The sequence below is a fragment of the Pleurodeles waltl genome, unplaced genomic scaffold (assembly GCF_031143425.1).
Source record: "Pleurodeles waltl isolate 20211129_DDA unplaced genomic scaffold, aPleWal1.hap1.20221129 scaffold_239, whole genome shotgun sequence".
NCBI classification, from domain to species: domain Eukaryota; kingdom Metazoa; phylum Chordata; class Amphibia; order Caudata; family Salamandridae; genus Pleurodeles; species Pleurodeles waltl.
Window position 1 is genome coordinate 32,968 of NW_027149945.1, and position 15,377 is coordinate 48,344.

The 15,377-nt window shown below is 51.5% G+C and overlaps 5 protein-coding genes across 5 annotated transcripts; 4 read left to right on the plus strand and 1 right to left on the minus strand.

Annotated features, from left to right (window-relative positions):
* The first annotated feature begins 8,028 nt into the window (after window positions 1-8,028).
* LOC138275445 (histone H1-like) lies at window positions 8,029-8,993 on the plus strand. Its single transcript, XM_069219100.1, has one exon. The coding sequence runs from the start codon at window positions 8,058-8,060 to the stop codon at window positions 8,703-8,705; it is 648 nt and encodes a 215-aa protein (XP_069075201.1). The 5' UTR covers window positions 8,029-8,057; the 3' UTR covers window positions 8,706-8,993.
* LOC138275446 (histone H3-like) lies at window positions 8,733-10,171 on the plus strand. The gene has a single exon (XM_069219101.1). The coding sequence runs from the start codon at window positions 9,356-9,358 to the stop codon at window positions 9,884-9,886; it is 531 nt and encodes a 176-aa protein (XP_069075202.1). The 5' UTR covers window positions 8,733-9,355; the 3' UTR covers window positions 9,887-10,171.
* Window positions 10,172-10,557: 386 nt separating this feature from the next.
* LOC138275449 (histone H2B 1.2-like) lies at window positions 10,558-10,986 on the minus strand. Its single transcript, XM_069219103.1, has one exon. The coding sequence runs from the start codon at window positions 10,984-10,986 to the stop codon at window positions 10,606-10,608; it is 381 nt and encodes a 126-aa protein (XP_069075204.1). The 3' UTR covers window positions 10,558-10,605.
* A 343-nt stretch (window positions 10,987-11,329) lies between these two features.
* On the plus strand, window positions 11,330-11,801 carry LOC138275448 (histone H2A type 2-C). The gene has a single exon (XM_069219102.1). It carries the CDS (start codon window positions 11,330-11,332, stop codon window positions 11,726-11,728), a length of 399 nt encoding a protein of 132 aa, XP_069075203.1. The 3' UTR covers window positions 11,729-11,801.
* Window positions 11,802-12,342: 541 nt separating this feature from the next.
* On the plus strand, window positions 12,343-12,850 carry LOC138275450 (histone H4). Its single transcript, XM_069219104.1, has one exon. It carries the CDS (start codon window positions 12,481-12,483, stop codon window positions 12,790-12,792), a length of 312 nt encoding a protein of 103 aa, XP_069075205.1. The 5' UTR covers window positions 12,343-12,480; the 3' UTR covers window positions 12,793-12,850.
* Window positions 12,851-15,377: the final 2,527 nt, after the last annotated feature.

Below are 15,377 nucleotides of genomic sequence, written 5' to 3' on the forward strand. Positions count from 1 at the left end.
CTTTAGGCAGCTGTTTTACACATTATGAGTGTTTCAGCTCCAAGGGGGCAAAGTCACTCCTTCTACCCAGGCCTACGGAGCTCCAAGTCGGGTAAGATTCCAGGTTTTCCCCCTGGAAGGATGTGAACAAAAGAACACTTTACGTGGTCCAAAAAGGTACACAAGTACCTTCACAGTGCCAGAACCAGGCCTACGGTGTCTCTGGCCCATTTATAACCTCCAGACAGCTGTTTTACACATTATGAGTGTTTCAGCTCCAAGGGGGCAAAGTCACTCCTTATACCCAGGGCTACGGAGCTCCAATTCGGGTAAGATTCCAGGTTTTCCCCCTGGATGGATGTGAACAAAAGAACACTTTACGTGATTCAAAGAGGTACACAGGCACCCTCACAGTGTCAGTACTGGTCCTACAATGTCCCTGGGCCCATTTGTAACTTCAGGCAGCTGTTTTACACATTATGAGTGTTTCAGCTCCAAGGGGGCAAAGTCACTCCTTCTACCCAGGCCTACGGAGCTCCAAGTCGGGTAAGATTCCAGGTTTTCCCCCTGGAAGGATGTGAACAAAAGAACACTTTACGTGGTCCAAAAAGGTACACAAGTACCTTCACAGTGCCAGAACCAGGCCTACGGTGTCTCTGGCCCATTTATAACCTCCAGACAGCTGTTTTACACATTATGAGTGTTTCAGCTCCAAGGGGGCAAAGTCACTCCTTCTACCCAGGGCTACGGAGCTCCAAGTCGGGTAAGATTCCAGGTTTTCCCCCAGGATGGATGTGAACAAAAGAACACTTTACGTGATTCAAAGAGGTACACAGGCACCCTCACAGTGTCAGTACTGGTCCTACAATGTCCCTGGGCCCATTTGTAACTTCAGGCAGCTGTTTTACACATTATGAGTGTTTCAGCTCCAAGGGGGCAAAGTCACTCCTTCTACCCAGGCCTACGGAGCTCCAAGTCGGGTAAGATTCCAGGATTTCCCCCTGGAAGGATGTGAACAAAAGAACACTTTACGTGGTCCAAAAAGGTACACAAGTACCTTCACAGTGCCAGAACCAGGCCTACGGTGTCTCTGGCCCATTTATAACCTCCAGACAGCTGTTTTACACATTATGAGTGTTTCAGCTCCAAGGGGGCAAAGTCACTCCTTCTACCCAGGGCTACGGAGCTCCAATTCGGGTAAGATTCCAGGTTTTCCCCCTGGATGGATGTGAACAAAAGAACACTTTATGTGATTCAAAGAGGTACACAAGCACCCTCACAGTGTCAGTACTGGGCCTGCAATGTCCCTGGGCCCATTTGTAACTTTAGGCAGCTGTTTTACACATTATGAGTGTTTCAGCTCCAAGGGGGCAAAGTCACTCCTTCTACCCAGGGCTACGGAGCTCCAAGTCGGGTAAGATTCCAGGTTTTCCCCCTGGATGGATGTGAACAAAAGAACACTTTACGTGGTCCAAAAAGGTACACAAGCACCTTCACAGTGCCAGAACCAGGCCTATGGTGTCTCTGGCCCATTTATAACCTCCAGACAGCTGTTTTACACATTATGAGTGTTTCAGCTCCAAGGGGGCAAAGTCACTCCTTCTACCCAGGGCTACGGAGCTCCAATTCGGGTAAGATTCCAGGTTTTCCCCCTGGATGGATGTGAACAAAAGAACACTTTATGTGATTCAAAGAGGTACACAAGCACCCTCACAGTGTCAGTACTGGGCCTGCAATGTCCCTGGGCCCATTTGTAACCTCCAGGCAGCTGTTTTACACATTATGAGTTTTTCAGCTCCAAGGGGGCAAAGTCACTCCTTCTACCCAGGGCTACGGTGCTCCAAGTAGGGTAAGATTCCAGGTTTCCCCCCTGGATGGAAGTGGAAAAAAAAGAACACTTTAAGTGATTCAAAGAGGTACAAAAGCACCTTCACAGTGTCAGAAACAGGCCTACAGTGTCCCTGGCCCATTTGTAACCTCCAGGCAGCTGTTTTACACATTATGAGTGTTTCAGCTCCAAGGGGGCAAAGTCACTCCTTCTACCCAGGGATACGGAGCTCCAATTCGGGTAAGATTCCAGGTTTTCCCCCTGGATGGATGTGAACAAAAGAACACTTTATGTGATTCAAAGAGGTACACAAGCACCCTCACAGTGTCAGTACTGGGCCTGCAATGTCCCTGGGCCCATTTGTAACCTCCAGGCAGCTGTTTTACACATTATGAGTGTTTCAGCTCCAAGGGGGCAAAGTCACTCCTTCTACCCAGGGCTACGGAGCTCCAATTCGGGTAAGATTCCAGGTTTTCCCCCTGGAAGGATGTGAACAAAGGAACACTTTACGTGGTCCAAAAAGGTACACAAGTACATTCACAGTGCCAGAACCAGGCCTACGGTGTCTCTGGCCCATTTATAACCTCCAGACAGCTGTTTTACACATTATGAGTGTTTCAGCTCCAAGGGGGCAAAGTCACTCCTTATACCCAGGGCTACGGAGCTCCAATTCGGGTAAGATTCCAGGTTTTCCCCCTGGATGGATGTGAACAAAAGAACACTTTACGTGATTCAAAAAGGTACAAAAGCACCTTCACAGTGTCAGTACTGGGCCTACAATGTCCCTGGGCCCATTTGTAACCTCCAGGCTGCTGTTTTACACATTATGAGTGTTTCAGCTCCAAGGGGGCAAAGTCACTCCTTCTACCCAGGGCTACGGTGCTCCAAGTAGGGTAAGATTCCAGGTTTCCCCCCTGGATGGAAGTGGAAAAAAAAGAACACTTTAAGTGATTCAAAGAGGTACAAAAGCACCTTCACAGTGTCAGAAACGGGCCTACAGTGTCCCTGGCCCATTTGTAACCTCCAGGCAGCTGTTTTACACATTATGAGTGTTTCAGCTCCAAGGGGGCAAAGTCACTCCTTCTACCCAGGGATACGGAGCTCCAATTCGGGTAAGATTCCAGGTTTTCCCCCTGGATGGATGTGAACAAAAGAACACTTTATGTGATTCAAAGAGGTACACAAGCACCCTCACAGTGTCAGTACTGGGCCTGCAATGTCCCTGGGCCCATTTGTATCCTCCAGGCAGCTGTTTTACACATTATGAGTGTTTCAGCTCCAAGGGGGCAAAGTCACTCCTTCTACCCAGGGCTACGGAGCTCCAATTCGGGTAAGATTCCAGGTTTTCCCCCTGGATGGATTTGAACAAAAGAACACTTTACGTGATTCAAGGAGGTACACATGCACCCTCACAGTGTCAGTACTGGGCCTGCAATGTCCCTGGGCCCATTTGTAACCTCCAGGCAGCTGTTTTACACATTATGAGTGTTTCAGCTCCAAGGGGGCAAAGTCACTCCTTCTACCCAGGGCTACGGAGCTCCAAGTAGGGTAAGATTCCAGGTTTTACCCCTGGATGGATGTGAACAAAAGAACACTTTACGTGGTCCAAAAAGGTACACAAACACCTTCACAGTGTCAGAACCGGGCCTACAGTGTCCCTGGCCCATTTATAACCTCCAGGCACTTGTTTTAGTCATGTATTCCACATTATGAGTGTTTCAGCTCCAAGGGGGCAAAGTCACTCCTTCTACCCAGGGATACGGAGCTCCAATTCGTGTAAGATTCCAGGTTTTCCCCCTGGAAGGATGTGAACAAAAGAACACTTTACGTGATTCAAAAAGGTACAAAAGCACCTTCATAGTGTCAGTACTGGGCCTACAATGTCCCTGGGCCCATTTGTAACTTCAGGCAGCTGTTTTACACATTATGAGTGTTTCAGCTCCAAGGGGGCAAAGTCACTCCTTCTACCCAGGGCTACGGAGCTCCAAGTCGGGTAAGATTCCAGGTTTTCCCCCTGGATGGATGTGAACAAAAGAACACTTTACGTGGTCCAAAAGGTACACAAGCACCTTCACAGTGCCAGAACCAGGCCTATTGTGTCTCTGGCCCATTTATAACCTCCAGACAGCTGTTTTACACATTATGAGTGTTTCAGCTCCAAGGGGGCAAAGTCACTCCTTCTACCCAGGGCTACGGAGCTCCAATTCGGGTAAGATTCCAGGTTTTCCCCCTGGATGGATGTGAACAAAAGAACACTTTATGTGATTCAAAGAGGTACACAAGCACCCTCACAGTGTCAGTACTGGGCCTGCAATGTCCCTGGGCCCATTTGTAACTTTAGGCAGCTGTTTTACACATTATGAGTGTTTCAGCTCCAAGGGGGCAAAGTCACTCCTTCTACCCAGGGCTACGGAGCTCCAAGTCGGGTAAGATTCCAGGTTTTCCCCCTGGATGGATGTGAACAAAAGAACACTTTACGTGGTCCAAAAAGGTACACAAGCACCTTCACAGTGGCAGAACCAGGCCTATTGTGTCTCTGGCCCATTTATAACCTCCAGACAGCTGTTTTACACATTATGAGTGTTTCAGCTCCAAGGGGGCAAAGTCACTCCTTCTACCCAGGGCTACGGAGCTCCAATTCGGGTAAGATTCCAGGTTTTCCCCCTGGATGGATGTGAACAAAAGAACACTTTATGTGATTCAAAGAGGTACACAAGCACCCTCACAGTGTCAGTACTGGGCCTGCAATGTCCCTGGGCCCATTTGTAACCTCCAGGCAGCTGTTTTACACATTATGAGTTTTTCAGCTCCAAGGGGGCAAAGTCACTCCTTCTACCCAGGGCTACGGTGCTCCAAGTAGAGTAAGATTCCAGGTTTCCCCCCTGGATGGAAGTGGAAAAAAAAGAACACTTTAAGTGATTCAAAGAGGTTCAAAAACACCTTCACAGTGTCAGAAACGGGCCTACAATGTCCCTGGCCCATTTGTAACCTCCAGGAAGCTGTTTTACACATTATGAGTGTTTCAGCTCCAAGGGGGCAAAGTCACTCCTTCTACCCAGGGCTACGGAGCTCCAATTCGGGTAAGATTCCAGGTTTTCCCCCTGGATGGATGTGAACAAAAGAACACTTTATGTGATTCAAAGAGGTACACAAGCACCCTCACAGTGTCAGAACTGGGCCTACAATGTCCCTGGCCCATTTAAAACCTCCAGGCAGCTGTTTTAGTCATGTTTTCGACATTATGAGTGTTTCAGTTCCAAGGTGGCAAAGTCACTCCTTCTACCCAGGGCTACGGAGCTCCAAGTAGGGTGAGATTCCAGGTTTTCCCCCTGGATGGAAGTGGTAAAAAAAGAACACTTTACGTGATTCAAAGAGGTACACATGCACCCTCACAGTGTCAGTACTGGGACTGCAATGTCCCTGGGCCCATTTGTAACCTCCAGGCAGCTGTTTTACACATTATGAGTGTTTCAGCTCCAAGGGGGCAAAGTCACTCCTTCTACCCAGGGCTACGGAGCTCCAAGTCGGGTAAGATTCCAGGTTTTCCCCCTGGATGGATGTGAACAAAAGAACACTTTATGTGATTCAAAGAGGTACACAGGCACCCTCACAGTGTCAGTACTGGTCCTTCAATGTCCCTGGGCCCATTTGTAACTTCAGGCAGCTGTTTTACACATTATGAGTGTTTCAGCTCCAAGGGGGCAATGTCACTCCTTCTACCCAGGCCTACGGAGCTCCAAGTCGGGTAAGATTCCAGGTTTTCCCCCTGGAAGGATGTGAACAAAAGAACACTTTACGTGGTCCAAAAAGGTACACAAGTACCTTCACAGTGCCAGAACCAGGCCTACGGTGTCTCTGGCCCATTTATAACCTCCAGACAGCTGTTTTACACATTATGAGTGTTTCAGCTCCAAGGGGGCAAATTCACTCCTTATACCCAGGGCTACGGAGCTCCAATTCGGGTAAGATTCCAGGTTTTCCCCCTGGATGGATGTGAACAAAAGAACACTTTATGTGATTCAAAGAGGTACACAAGCACCCTCACAGTGTCAGTACTGGGCCTGCAATGTCCCTGGGCCCATTTGTAACTTCAGGCAGCTGTTTTACACATTATGAGTGTTTCAGCTCCAAGGGCGCAAAGTCACTCCTTCTAACCAGGGCTACGGAGCTCCAAGTCGGGTAAGATTCCAGGTTTTCCCCCTGGATGGATGTGAACAAAAGAACACTTTACGTGGTCCAAAAAGGTACACAAGCACCTTCACAGTGCCAGAACCAGGCCTACGGTGTCTCTGGCCCATTTATAACCTCCAGACAGCTGTTTTACACATTATGAGTGTTTCAGCTCCAAGGGGGCAAAGTCACTCCTTCTACCCAGGGCTACGGAGCTCCAAGTCGGGTAAGATTCCAGGTTTTCCCCCTGGATGGATGTGAACAAAAGAACACTTTATGTGATTCAAAGAGGTACACAAGCACCCTCACAGTGTCAGTACTGGGCCTGCAATGTCCCTGGGCCCATTTGTGACCTCCAGGCAGCTGTTTTACACATTATGAGTGTTTCAGCTCCAAGGGGGCAAAGTCACTCCTTCTACCCAGGGCTACGGAGCTCCAAGTAGGGTAAGATTCCAGGTTTTCCCCCTGGATGGAAGTGAAAAAAAAAAAGAACACTTTACGTGGTTCAAAACGGTACACAAGCACTCTCACAGTGTCAGTACTGGGCCTGCAATGTCCCTGGGCCCATTTGTAACCTCCAGGCAGCTGTTTTACACATTATGAGTGTTTCAGCTCCAAGGGGGCAAAGTCACTCCTTCTACCCAGGGCTAAGGAGCTCCAATTCGGGTAAGATTCCAGGTTTTCCCCCTGGATGGATGTGAACAAAAGAACACTTTACGTGATTCAAAAAGGTACAAAAGCACCTTCACAGTGTCAGTACTGGGCCTACAATGTCCCTGGGCCCATTTGTAACCTCCAGGCAGCTGTTTTACACATTATGAGTGTTTCAGCTCCAAGGGGGCAAAGTCACTCCTTCTACCCAGGGCTACGGGGCTCCAAGTAGGGGAAGATTCCAGGTTTCCCCCCTGGATGGAAGTGGAAAAAAAAGAACACTTTACGTGGTTCAAAGCGGTACACAAGCACCCTCACAGTGTCAGTACTGGGCCTGCAATGTCCCTGGGCCCATTTGTTACCTCCAGGCAGCTGTTTTACACATTATGAGTGTTTCAGCTCCAAGGGGGCCAAGTCACTCCTTCTACCCAGGGCTACGGAGCTCCAAGTCGGGTAAGATTCCAGGTTTGCCCCCCCCTTGTATGCAGGTGAACAAAAGAATACTTTACATGGTTCAATAAGGTGGGCAAACACCTTCACAGTATCAGATGTGTGCATTCAGTGAGTTTGGCCCGTTTCTATCCTCCTGGGTCCTGTTATAGTGACGTTGGTGGCATGATGAGGCTTCCTTCATTGTGCCACCGTGTAGATATGATCTTTAGGCTGCGTCTGTCTCCTGTAGCTAAGCACTTGGCAGGGAATGTACTTTGCCAGTGTTTGAGCCTATCGGAACCAATTCAATTCGTTAAAGATGTGAGTCTTGAACCAAGATTGTGAACAACTGATTGATTAAAATCCAACCCAGATCCCATGTTGTGCACCATAAAGTTTATGAAAACGCAGACATGATGAGAACTTCAGGCCCAGACGCCAGTGTTCACTCACATTGTTGTGCCCTCTCGCTGGGCACACGAAGGCTTGTGTTATTTCTGCACTTTATAAAACGTTGCTTCACGGGTGCCAAGAAGCCCATTATGGTGCCCCACGAGTCATTCGGTACAGAAGCACGCTCCGATTGATATGCTATCTTTTCTGACTACAAACCTTAAGACTGTGTATGTGAAAATGGGCTTGGGGACAAAGTTTTCTGACACAAACGCATCAGCCATCGGAAGAGTGTCGAGTCTACCAGCTGACTGAAAGCCGGTGGCAACGCGTTGAAACGAAAGGAGTGCACGCATAGGAAAGGGATGAAGTTGGGCTTCTTTTAATGTATAAATGAAAGCCCAGTTTAAACTTTTACTGTTTTAAAACATAGATAATCTGATGAGAGGAAACACAAAAGCCAGCTCGGAGCAGAGAGCCGAGTGTGCCGCGAACAGCCTCCTCTTCTGGGGACCAATCAGAAGGTGGCTCCTCCCTATATATGCACGGAGCTCCGGCGGGAGGAACATTTCTGATCTGTGCTAGTGCCTAGACTCGCTGTACCATGGCTGAAACCGCTCCAGCTGCCGCGGCCCCTCCCGCTGAAGTAGCCCCCAAGAAGAAGCCGAAGAAGGCAGCGGGGACTTCTAAGGCCAAGAAGCCTTCGGGACCCAGCGTCTCCGAGCTCATCCTGAAGGCGGTCACCGCCTCTGCCGAGAGGAAGGGAGTCTCCCTGGCGGCCCTGAAGAAGGTTCTGAGCGCCGACGGCTACGATGTGGACAAGAACAAGAGCCGCGTTAAGGCCGCCCTCAAGAGCCTGGTCAGCAAGGGCGCCCTGGCCCAGCTGAAGGGCACCGGCGCCTCCGGCTCCTTCAAGGTGAACAAGAAGCAGCTGGAGGGCAAGAAGGCGGCCAAGAAGGCTGCGGCCAAGACCAAGAAACCAGCAGCCAAGAAAGCTGCCCCTGCCGCCAAGAAGCCCAAAAAGGCCCCCGCCGGGGTGAAGAAGAGCCCGAAGAAGGTCAAGAAGCCGGCGGCAGCAAAGAGCCCCAAGAAGCCCAAAGCTGCCCCAGCCAAGAAGGCTGCCAAGAGTCCAGCGAAAGCAAAGGCGGTCAAGCCCAAAGTAGCCAAGAAAAGTCCAGCCATGGTAGTGAAACCCAAGGCGGCCAAACCCAAAGCAGCCAAGCCCAAAAAGGCAGCGCCCAAGAAGAAGTAAGGGCTTCCTGCCAGACACTGCAAACACAAGGGCTCTTTTAAGAGCCATCTACCCAGTCTAGAAGAGAGCCTGTTCACCCCCCAGCTCTGCACAGCCCGTGCCCCGCTCCCCAACTATAAACGGCACAGTGAAATCCCAGCGCGCCTTTCCGCGCTCGAGCGCCGTGTGTGATCTTGGGCATATGGTCGAACGAAGGTTATTATTACTCCTTTATAGTTTTAAGACTAACTATATTTGTAGGAGGTATTAGACCTCGGTTGATAAGACATTCGTGTCTTTACGTGTGTGTTTCGCCACATACACTGTCCGTGGGGGACTGGAAATAGTGTCTGCTTGAAGCAGACGAGTGTGCGCGTTAAATCAGTAGGAGGTAACTACGTGTTCCAGGGTAACCACAGGGGCTATAACATCGTGGGCTTGTCCCCCCACAGGTGACCGAGACGGGGAGGGGGTGACTGGTGTGACGACAGCTAGCCGGGTGGACAAGGGGGAGAAGAGCTGCCCAAAACGCGGGCTTTTCGGCTCGGCGGTACATCAACCAATCGGTGGGCTGCTTTCCATTTTGACCACATTTCATTGGCTATAGTCAGCCACAAGCCGCCTCTTCAGTGAGTAACCAATCCTTGCACACCGCGGGCTATTTTCAAACAATGGCCCGAGGCTTCAACCAATCAGAGCAGCCCTCCGTCTCCCAGTGTATAAATAGGCCTCTGTGCGGCGGAGACCCCATTCTATCTCGCACGTCGCGCAGAGAAAGTTCCGTCTTCGCCATGGCCCGCACCAAGCAGACCGCCCGCAAGTCCACCGGAGGGAAAGCGCCTCGCAAGCAGCTGGCCACCAAGGCTGCCCGCAAGAGCGCGCCTGCCACCGGAGGAGTCAAGAAGCCTCACCGCTACAGGCCCGGGACCGTGGCTCTCCGCGAGATCCGCCGCTACCAGAAGTCCACCGAGCTGCTCATCCGCAAGCTGCCCTTCCAGCGCCTGGTGCGGGAGATTGCGCAGGACTTCAAGACCGACCTGCGCTTCCAGAGCTCGGCCGTCATGGCCCTGCAGGAGGCCAGCGAGGCCTACCTGGTCGGGCTCTTTGAGGACACCAACTTGTGCGCCATCCACGCCAAGAGGGTCACCATCATGCCCAAGGACATTCAGCTGGCCCGTCGTATCCGCGGCGAGAGGGCCTAAGGATCAACCCTAAGAAACACCATACACCACAAGGGCTCTTCTAAGAGCCATCACCATGTCACGTAGGAGCTGTTCATATCAGTGTGTTGTACACGTGGGGGGGGAGGCGTGGGCGAAAGGAAGGTGTCGGTAGGCACCAGTACTCAGTAACTCATACCGGCACCCGGAAAGCAGAGCACCTCCTTTTCATATAATAAAGTGCTTTGTTAGGCAAACGGGTTGTGCAGTGACCGGCACCTCGCAAGCCAGGACTGTGTGGTGTCTGTGCTACTTTTAAACCCCCTGTAATCTTGTCCGGCTTCAGTAGAGGGAGCGCCTGCTCGGGGGTGACTTGTAGCCACTCTCGTCTCCCTTGGTTTTAAAGTACGAACAGAACGTGCCCCATGCACACTTTACACACTTCTCCCCTAACGTGGAAAGCAATAGCGGTACCTTCCGTGTGGGTCAAACGCCGTTACATTACAGCGCTTAGTGACACTTTATCCCCAACAAAGCCTGTTCACATAGACGTTTTATGAGGAAGGGCGCTCTGCTCTACCGTCCCTTGCACTGCTGCAGGCCCCGTCAGAGCGGAACCTAATGCGCACGACACTACGCTTAATTCATAAGACACGTTAAGGGTACCTCTTCATCGATAATATCCGCACAGCAGCTCTTAGAGGAAAAAGTGTTGGCCCTTAGAAGAGCCGTTGTGTTAATTAGAGATGTCCCTCGACGCCTTACTTGGCGCTTGTGTACTTGGTGACAGCCTTGGTGCCTTCAGACACGGCGTGCTTGGCCAGCTCTCCGGGCAGCAGCAGGCGCACGGCGGTCTGGATCTCCCGGGAGGTGATGGTGCGCCGCTGGTTGTAGTGAGCCAGACGGGAAGCCTCCCCAGCGATGCGCTCAAAGATGTCGTTGACGAAGGAGTTCATGATGCCCATGGCCTTGGAGGAGATGCCGGTGTCAGGGTGCACCTGCTTCATCACTTTGTAAATGTAGATAGCGTAGCTCTCCTTCCTGGTCCTCTTGCGCTTCTTCCCGTCCTTCTTGGGTGGCTTGGACAGCGCTTTCTTGGAGCCCTTCTTGGGAGCCGGCGCGGACTTGGCTGGTTCAGGCATGATCGACAATCGGCAGGCGCTCGCTGTGGAATCAGGAGAAATGCGGAAACGGCGCCCGGGCTGGTGTACTTATAGGCTGGGCGTGTAAAGCAGCTGCTTGTTCTATTCTTCGTTCCCATTGGTAGGCACAACCGGCATCCCCTCCTTCCTCATCTTAATACGTGCCTTTCACTTCTGTAATTCTGATTGGTGGAATAGGTTATTCCTTCCTCCAATCTGGGCCTCAGAGCCTAGCGGTCAACCAATCAGAGACAACCCGAAGTCTTTATATCACCGGGGTCCGGAGCACGCAGGAATAGTCTCTCTGTCTTCCGATCGTGAGAACCTACAGCAGCTGCTCGCCATGTCTGGACGCGGAAAGCAAGGAGGCAAGGCCCGCGCTAAAGCCAAGACACGCTCTTCCAGAGCTGGACTCCAGTTCCCTGTGGGCCGTGTGCACAGGCTGCTCCGAAAGGGAAGCTACGCCGAGCGGGTCGGCGCCGGTGCCCCTGTCTATCTGGCTGCAGTTCTGGAGTACCTGACGGCCGAGATCCTCGAGCTGGCTGGCAACGCGGCCCGGGACAACAAGAAGACCCGCATCATCCCCAGGCACCTCCAGCTCGCCATCCGCAACGACGAGGAGCTCAACAAGCTGCTGGGCAGAGTTACCATCGCCCAGGGAGGCGTTCTGCCAAACATCCAGGCCGTGCTGCTGCCCAAGAAAACCGAGAGCCACAAGGCTGGGGGCAAAGCAAGCAAGTGAAGCGCCGCAGCCTCACTTACAAACCACCTTATAAATACATTATAAACACAAGGGCTCTTTTCAGAGCCGCAAACAGATTCCATCAAAGAGCTTATCCCTTCTAAGAATCACTTTTGCCGGCTTCTTTAAATTCAGCGCTCGCACCTTCGCTTCACCGGGCGGCGTGTCCAACCCTTCAGCGATACACGTTAATAATGTTAACACAGCCGCAAAGGCTACCTTGCGGTCCATACTTTTTATTTATTTTTATACATCTATATTTCTCAGTTTGCGGACATGCCGCTACCGGGCGCGGGATGTGAACGTGTGTATGTTGTTGCTGCACGCACGCAGCGCGATAGCGCCGGGGAGGCCTTCGGTACGCTGGCCCCATTGAGACATAACAGAGCGGTCGGAGGGGGACCCAGGGTTAGGGTTACTTCAGGCCGGAACAACCAGCGAGGGGCTGGCGTGCTATTCACTGTTCCGTTTGTGTGGCCTGAACACCGGTGACGTGTAAGGAGGGAAGAGCAGAAGCTGCAGAGCCCGCCCGCCCGCAGGCGAGCCCAGGACAAAGAGGCGGCTGGGAGCCCGCTCTTTTTCAAACGGCGGCGGCCGCTCGGGGCCCGCTCTCTGCAGAGGGTGGGCCGGGCACCGGCTCTCCCGCCCTGTCACGTGATGTGAGAGGCTCCCTCGCCGGTCCGCCGGCTGCTCTATATAAGCAGCCGTTTTCGGGCTGCTGCTTTTATTTCTGCTTCGACCGAGAAGAGAGCATGTCTGGACGCGGCAAAGGAGGAAAGGGGCTCGGCAAAGGCGGTGCCAAGAGGCACAGGAAGGTGCTCCGCGACAACATCCAGGGCATCACCAAGCCCGCCATTCGCCGCCTGGCTCGCCGCGGCGGTGTCAAGCGCATCTCCGGCCTCATCTACGAGGAGACCCGCGGTGTGCTGAAGGTTTTCCTGGAGAACGTCATCCGGGACGCCGTCACCTATACCGAGCACGCCAAGAGAAAGACCGTCACCGCCATGGATGTGGTCTACGCCCTGAAGCGCCAGGGACGTACTCTCTACGGATTTGGCGGTTAAACGCTACTCGCCGAGAACGTACAAAAAAGACAACCTAAAGGCCCTTCTGAGGGCCGCCCACTGGATCATAACAGAGCTGTGTGTATGCGACACCATTTTATTACATTTTCCCTGCCGGGTTGGGCCGCTCTCCAGGCCTATACCCAATTTCTTTACGCTTTCCCGTATTCTCGACTATTAAGCCCCCACAGGGTGGGGGCTTACAGGCCTCTAGGGAACAAAAGATTGAGTTAGCCCGGCTGGCTGGCTGTCCGGCCATCTGGTCGCACATCACGCTGAGCCATCTGGTTGCACAAGTGGCCGACCAGATGGCCGGACTGCCGGCCGGCCGGGATAACTCGACTTTTTGTTCCCTACATGGGTCTGTCTGTAAGCCCCACCCTGTGGGGGCTTAATAGTCGAGAATATGTGTACATGTTTACATCTTCAGCTCCAAGGGGCAGAGTCACTCCTTCTACCCAGGGCTACGGAGCTCCAATTCGGGTAAGATTCCTGGTTTTCCCCCTGGATGGATGTGAACAAAAGAACACTTTATGTGATTCAAAGAGGTACACAGGCACCCTCACAGTGTCAGTACTGGGCCTGCAATGTCCCTGTGCCCATTTGTAACCTCCAGGGAGCTGTTTTACACATTATGAGTGTTTCAGCTCCAAGGGGGCAAAGTCACTCCTTCTACCCAGGGCTACGGTGCTCCAAGTAGAGTAAGATTCCAGGTTTCCCCCCTGGATGGAAGTGGAAAAAAAAGAACACTTTAAGTGATTCAAAGAGGTTCAAAAACACCTTCACAGTGTCAGAAACGGGCCTGCAATGTCCCTGTGCCCATTTGTAACCTCCAGGGAGCTGTTTTACACATTATGAGTGTTTCAGCTCCAAGGGGGCAAAGTCACTCCTTCTACCCAGGGCTACGGAGCTCCAAGTAGGGTAAGATTCCAGGTTTTACCCCTGGATGGATGTGAACAAAAGAACACTTTACGTGGTCCAAAAAGGTACACAAGCACCTTCACAGTGTCAGAACCGGGCCTACAGTGTCCCTGGCCCATTTATAACCTCCAGGCACTTGTTTTAGTCATGTATTCCACATTATGAGTGTTTCAGCTCCAAGGGGGCAAAGTCACTCCTTCTACCCAGGGCTACGGAGCTCCAAGTAGGGTAAGATTCCAGGTTTTCCCCCTGGAAGGATGTGAACAAAAGAACACTTTACGTGATTCAAAAAGGTACAAAAGCACCTTCATAGTGTCAGTACTGGGCCTACAATGTCCCTGGGCCCATTTGTAACCTCCAGGCAGCTGTTTTACTCATTATGACTGTTTCAGCTCCAAGGGGGCAAAGTCACTCCTTCTACCCAGGGATACGGAGCTCCAATTCGGGTAAGATTCCAGGTTTTCCCCCTGGATGGATGTGAACAAAAGAACACTTTATGTGATTCAAAGAGGTACACAAGCACCCTCACAGTGTCAGTACTGGTCCTACAATGTCCCTGGGCCCATTTGTAAATTCAGGCAGCTGTTTTACACATTATGAGTGTTTCAGCTCCAAGGGGGTAAAGTCACTCCTTCTACCCAGGCCTACGGAGCTCCAAGTCGGGTAAGATTCCAGGTTTTCCCCCTGGAAGGATGTGAACAAAAGAACACTTTACGTGGTCCAAAAAGGTACACAAGTACCTTCACAGTGCCAGAACCAGGCCTACGGTGTCTCTGGCCCATTTATAACCTCCAGACAGCTGTTTTACACATTATGAGTGTTTCAGCTCCAAGGGGGCAAAGTCACTCCTTCTACCCAGGGCTACGGAGCTCCAAGTCGGGTAAGATTCCAGGTTTTCCCCCAGGATGGATGTGAACAAAAGAACACTTTACGTGATTCAAAGAGGTACACAGGCACCCTCACAGTGTCAGTACTGGTCCTACAATGTCCCTGGGCCCATTTGTAACTTCAGGCAGCTGTTTTACACATTATGAGTGTTTCAGCTCCAAGGGGGCAAAGTCACTCCTTCTACCCAGGGCTACGGAGCTCCAAGTAGGGTAAGATTCCAGGTTTTACCCCTGGATGGATGTGAACAAAAGAACACTTTACGTGGTCCAAAAAGGTACACAAGCACCTTCACAGTGTCAGAACCGGGCCTACAGTGTCCCTGGCCCATTTATAACCTCCAGGCACTTGTTTTAGTCATGTATTCCACATTATGAGTGTTTCAGCTCCAAGGGGGCAAAGTCACTCCTTCTACCCAGGGCTACGGAGCTCCAAGTAGGGTAAGATTCCAGGTTTTCCCCCTGGAAGGATGTGAACAAAAGAACACTTTACGTGATTCAAAAAGGTACAAAAGCACTTTCATAGTGTCAGTACTGGGCCTACAATGTCCCTGGGCCCATTTGTAACCTCCAGGCAGCTGTTTTACTCATTATGAGTGTTTCAGCTCCAAGGGGGCAAAGTCACTCCTTCTACCCAGGGATACGGAGCTCCAATTCGGGTAAGATTCCAGGTTTTCCCCCTGGATGGATGTGAACAAAAGAACACTTTATGTGATTCAAAGAGGTACACAAGCACCCTCACAGTGTCAGTACTGGTCCTACAATGTCCCTGGGCCCATT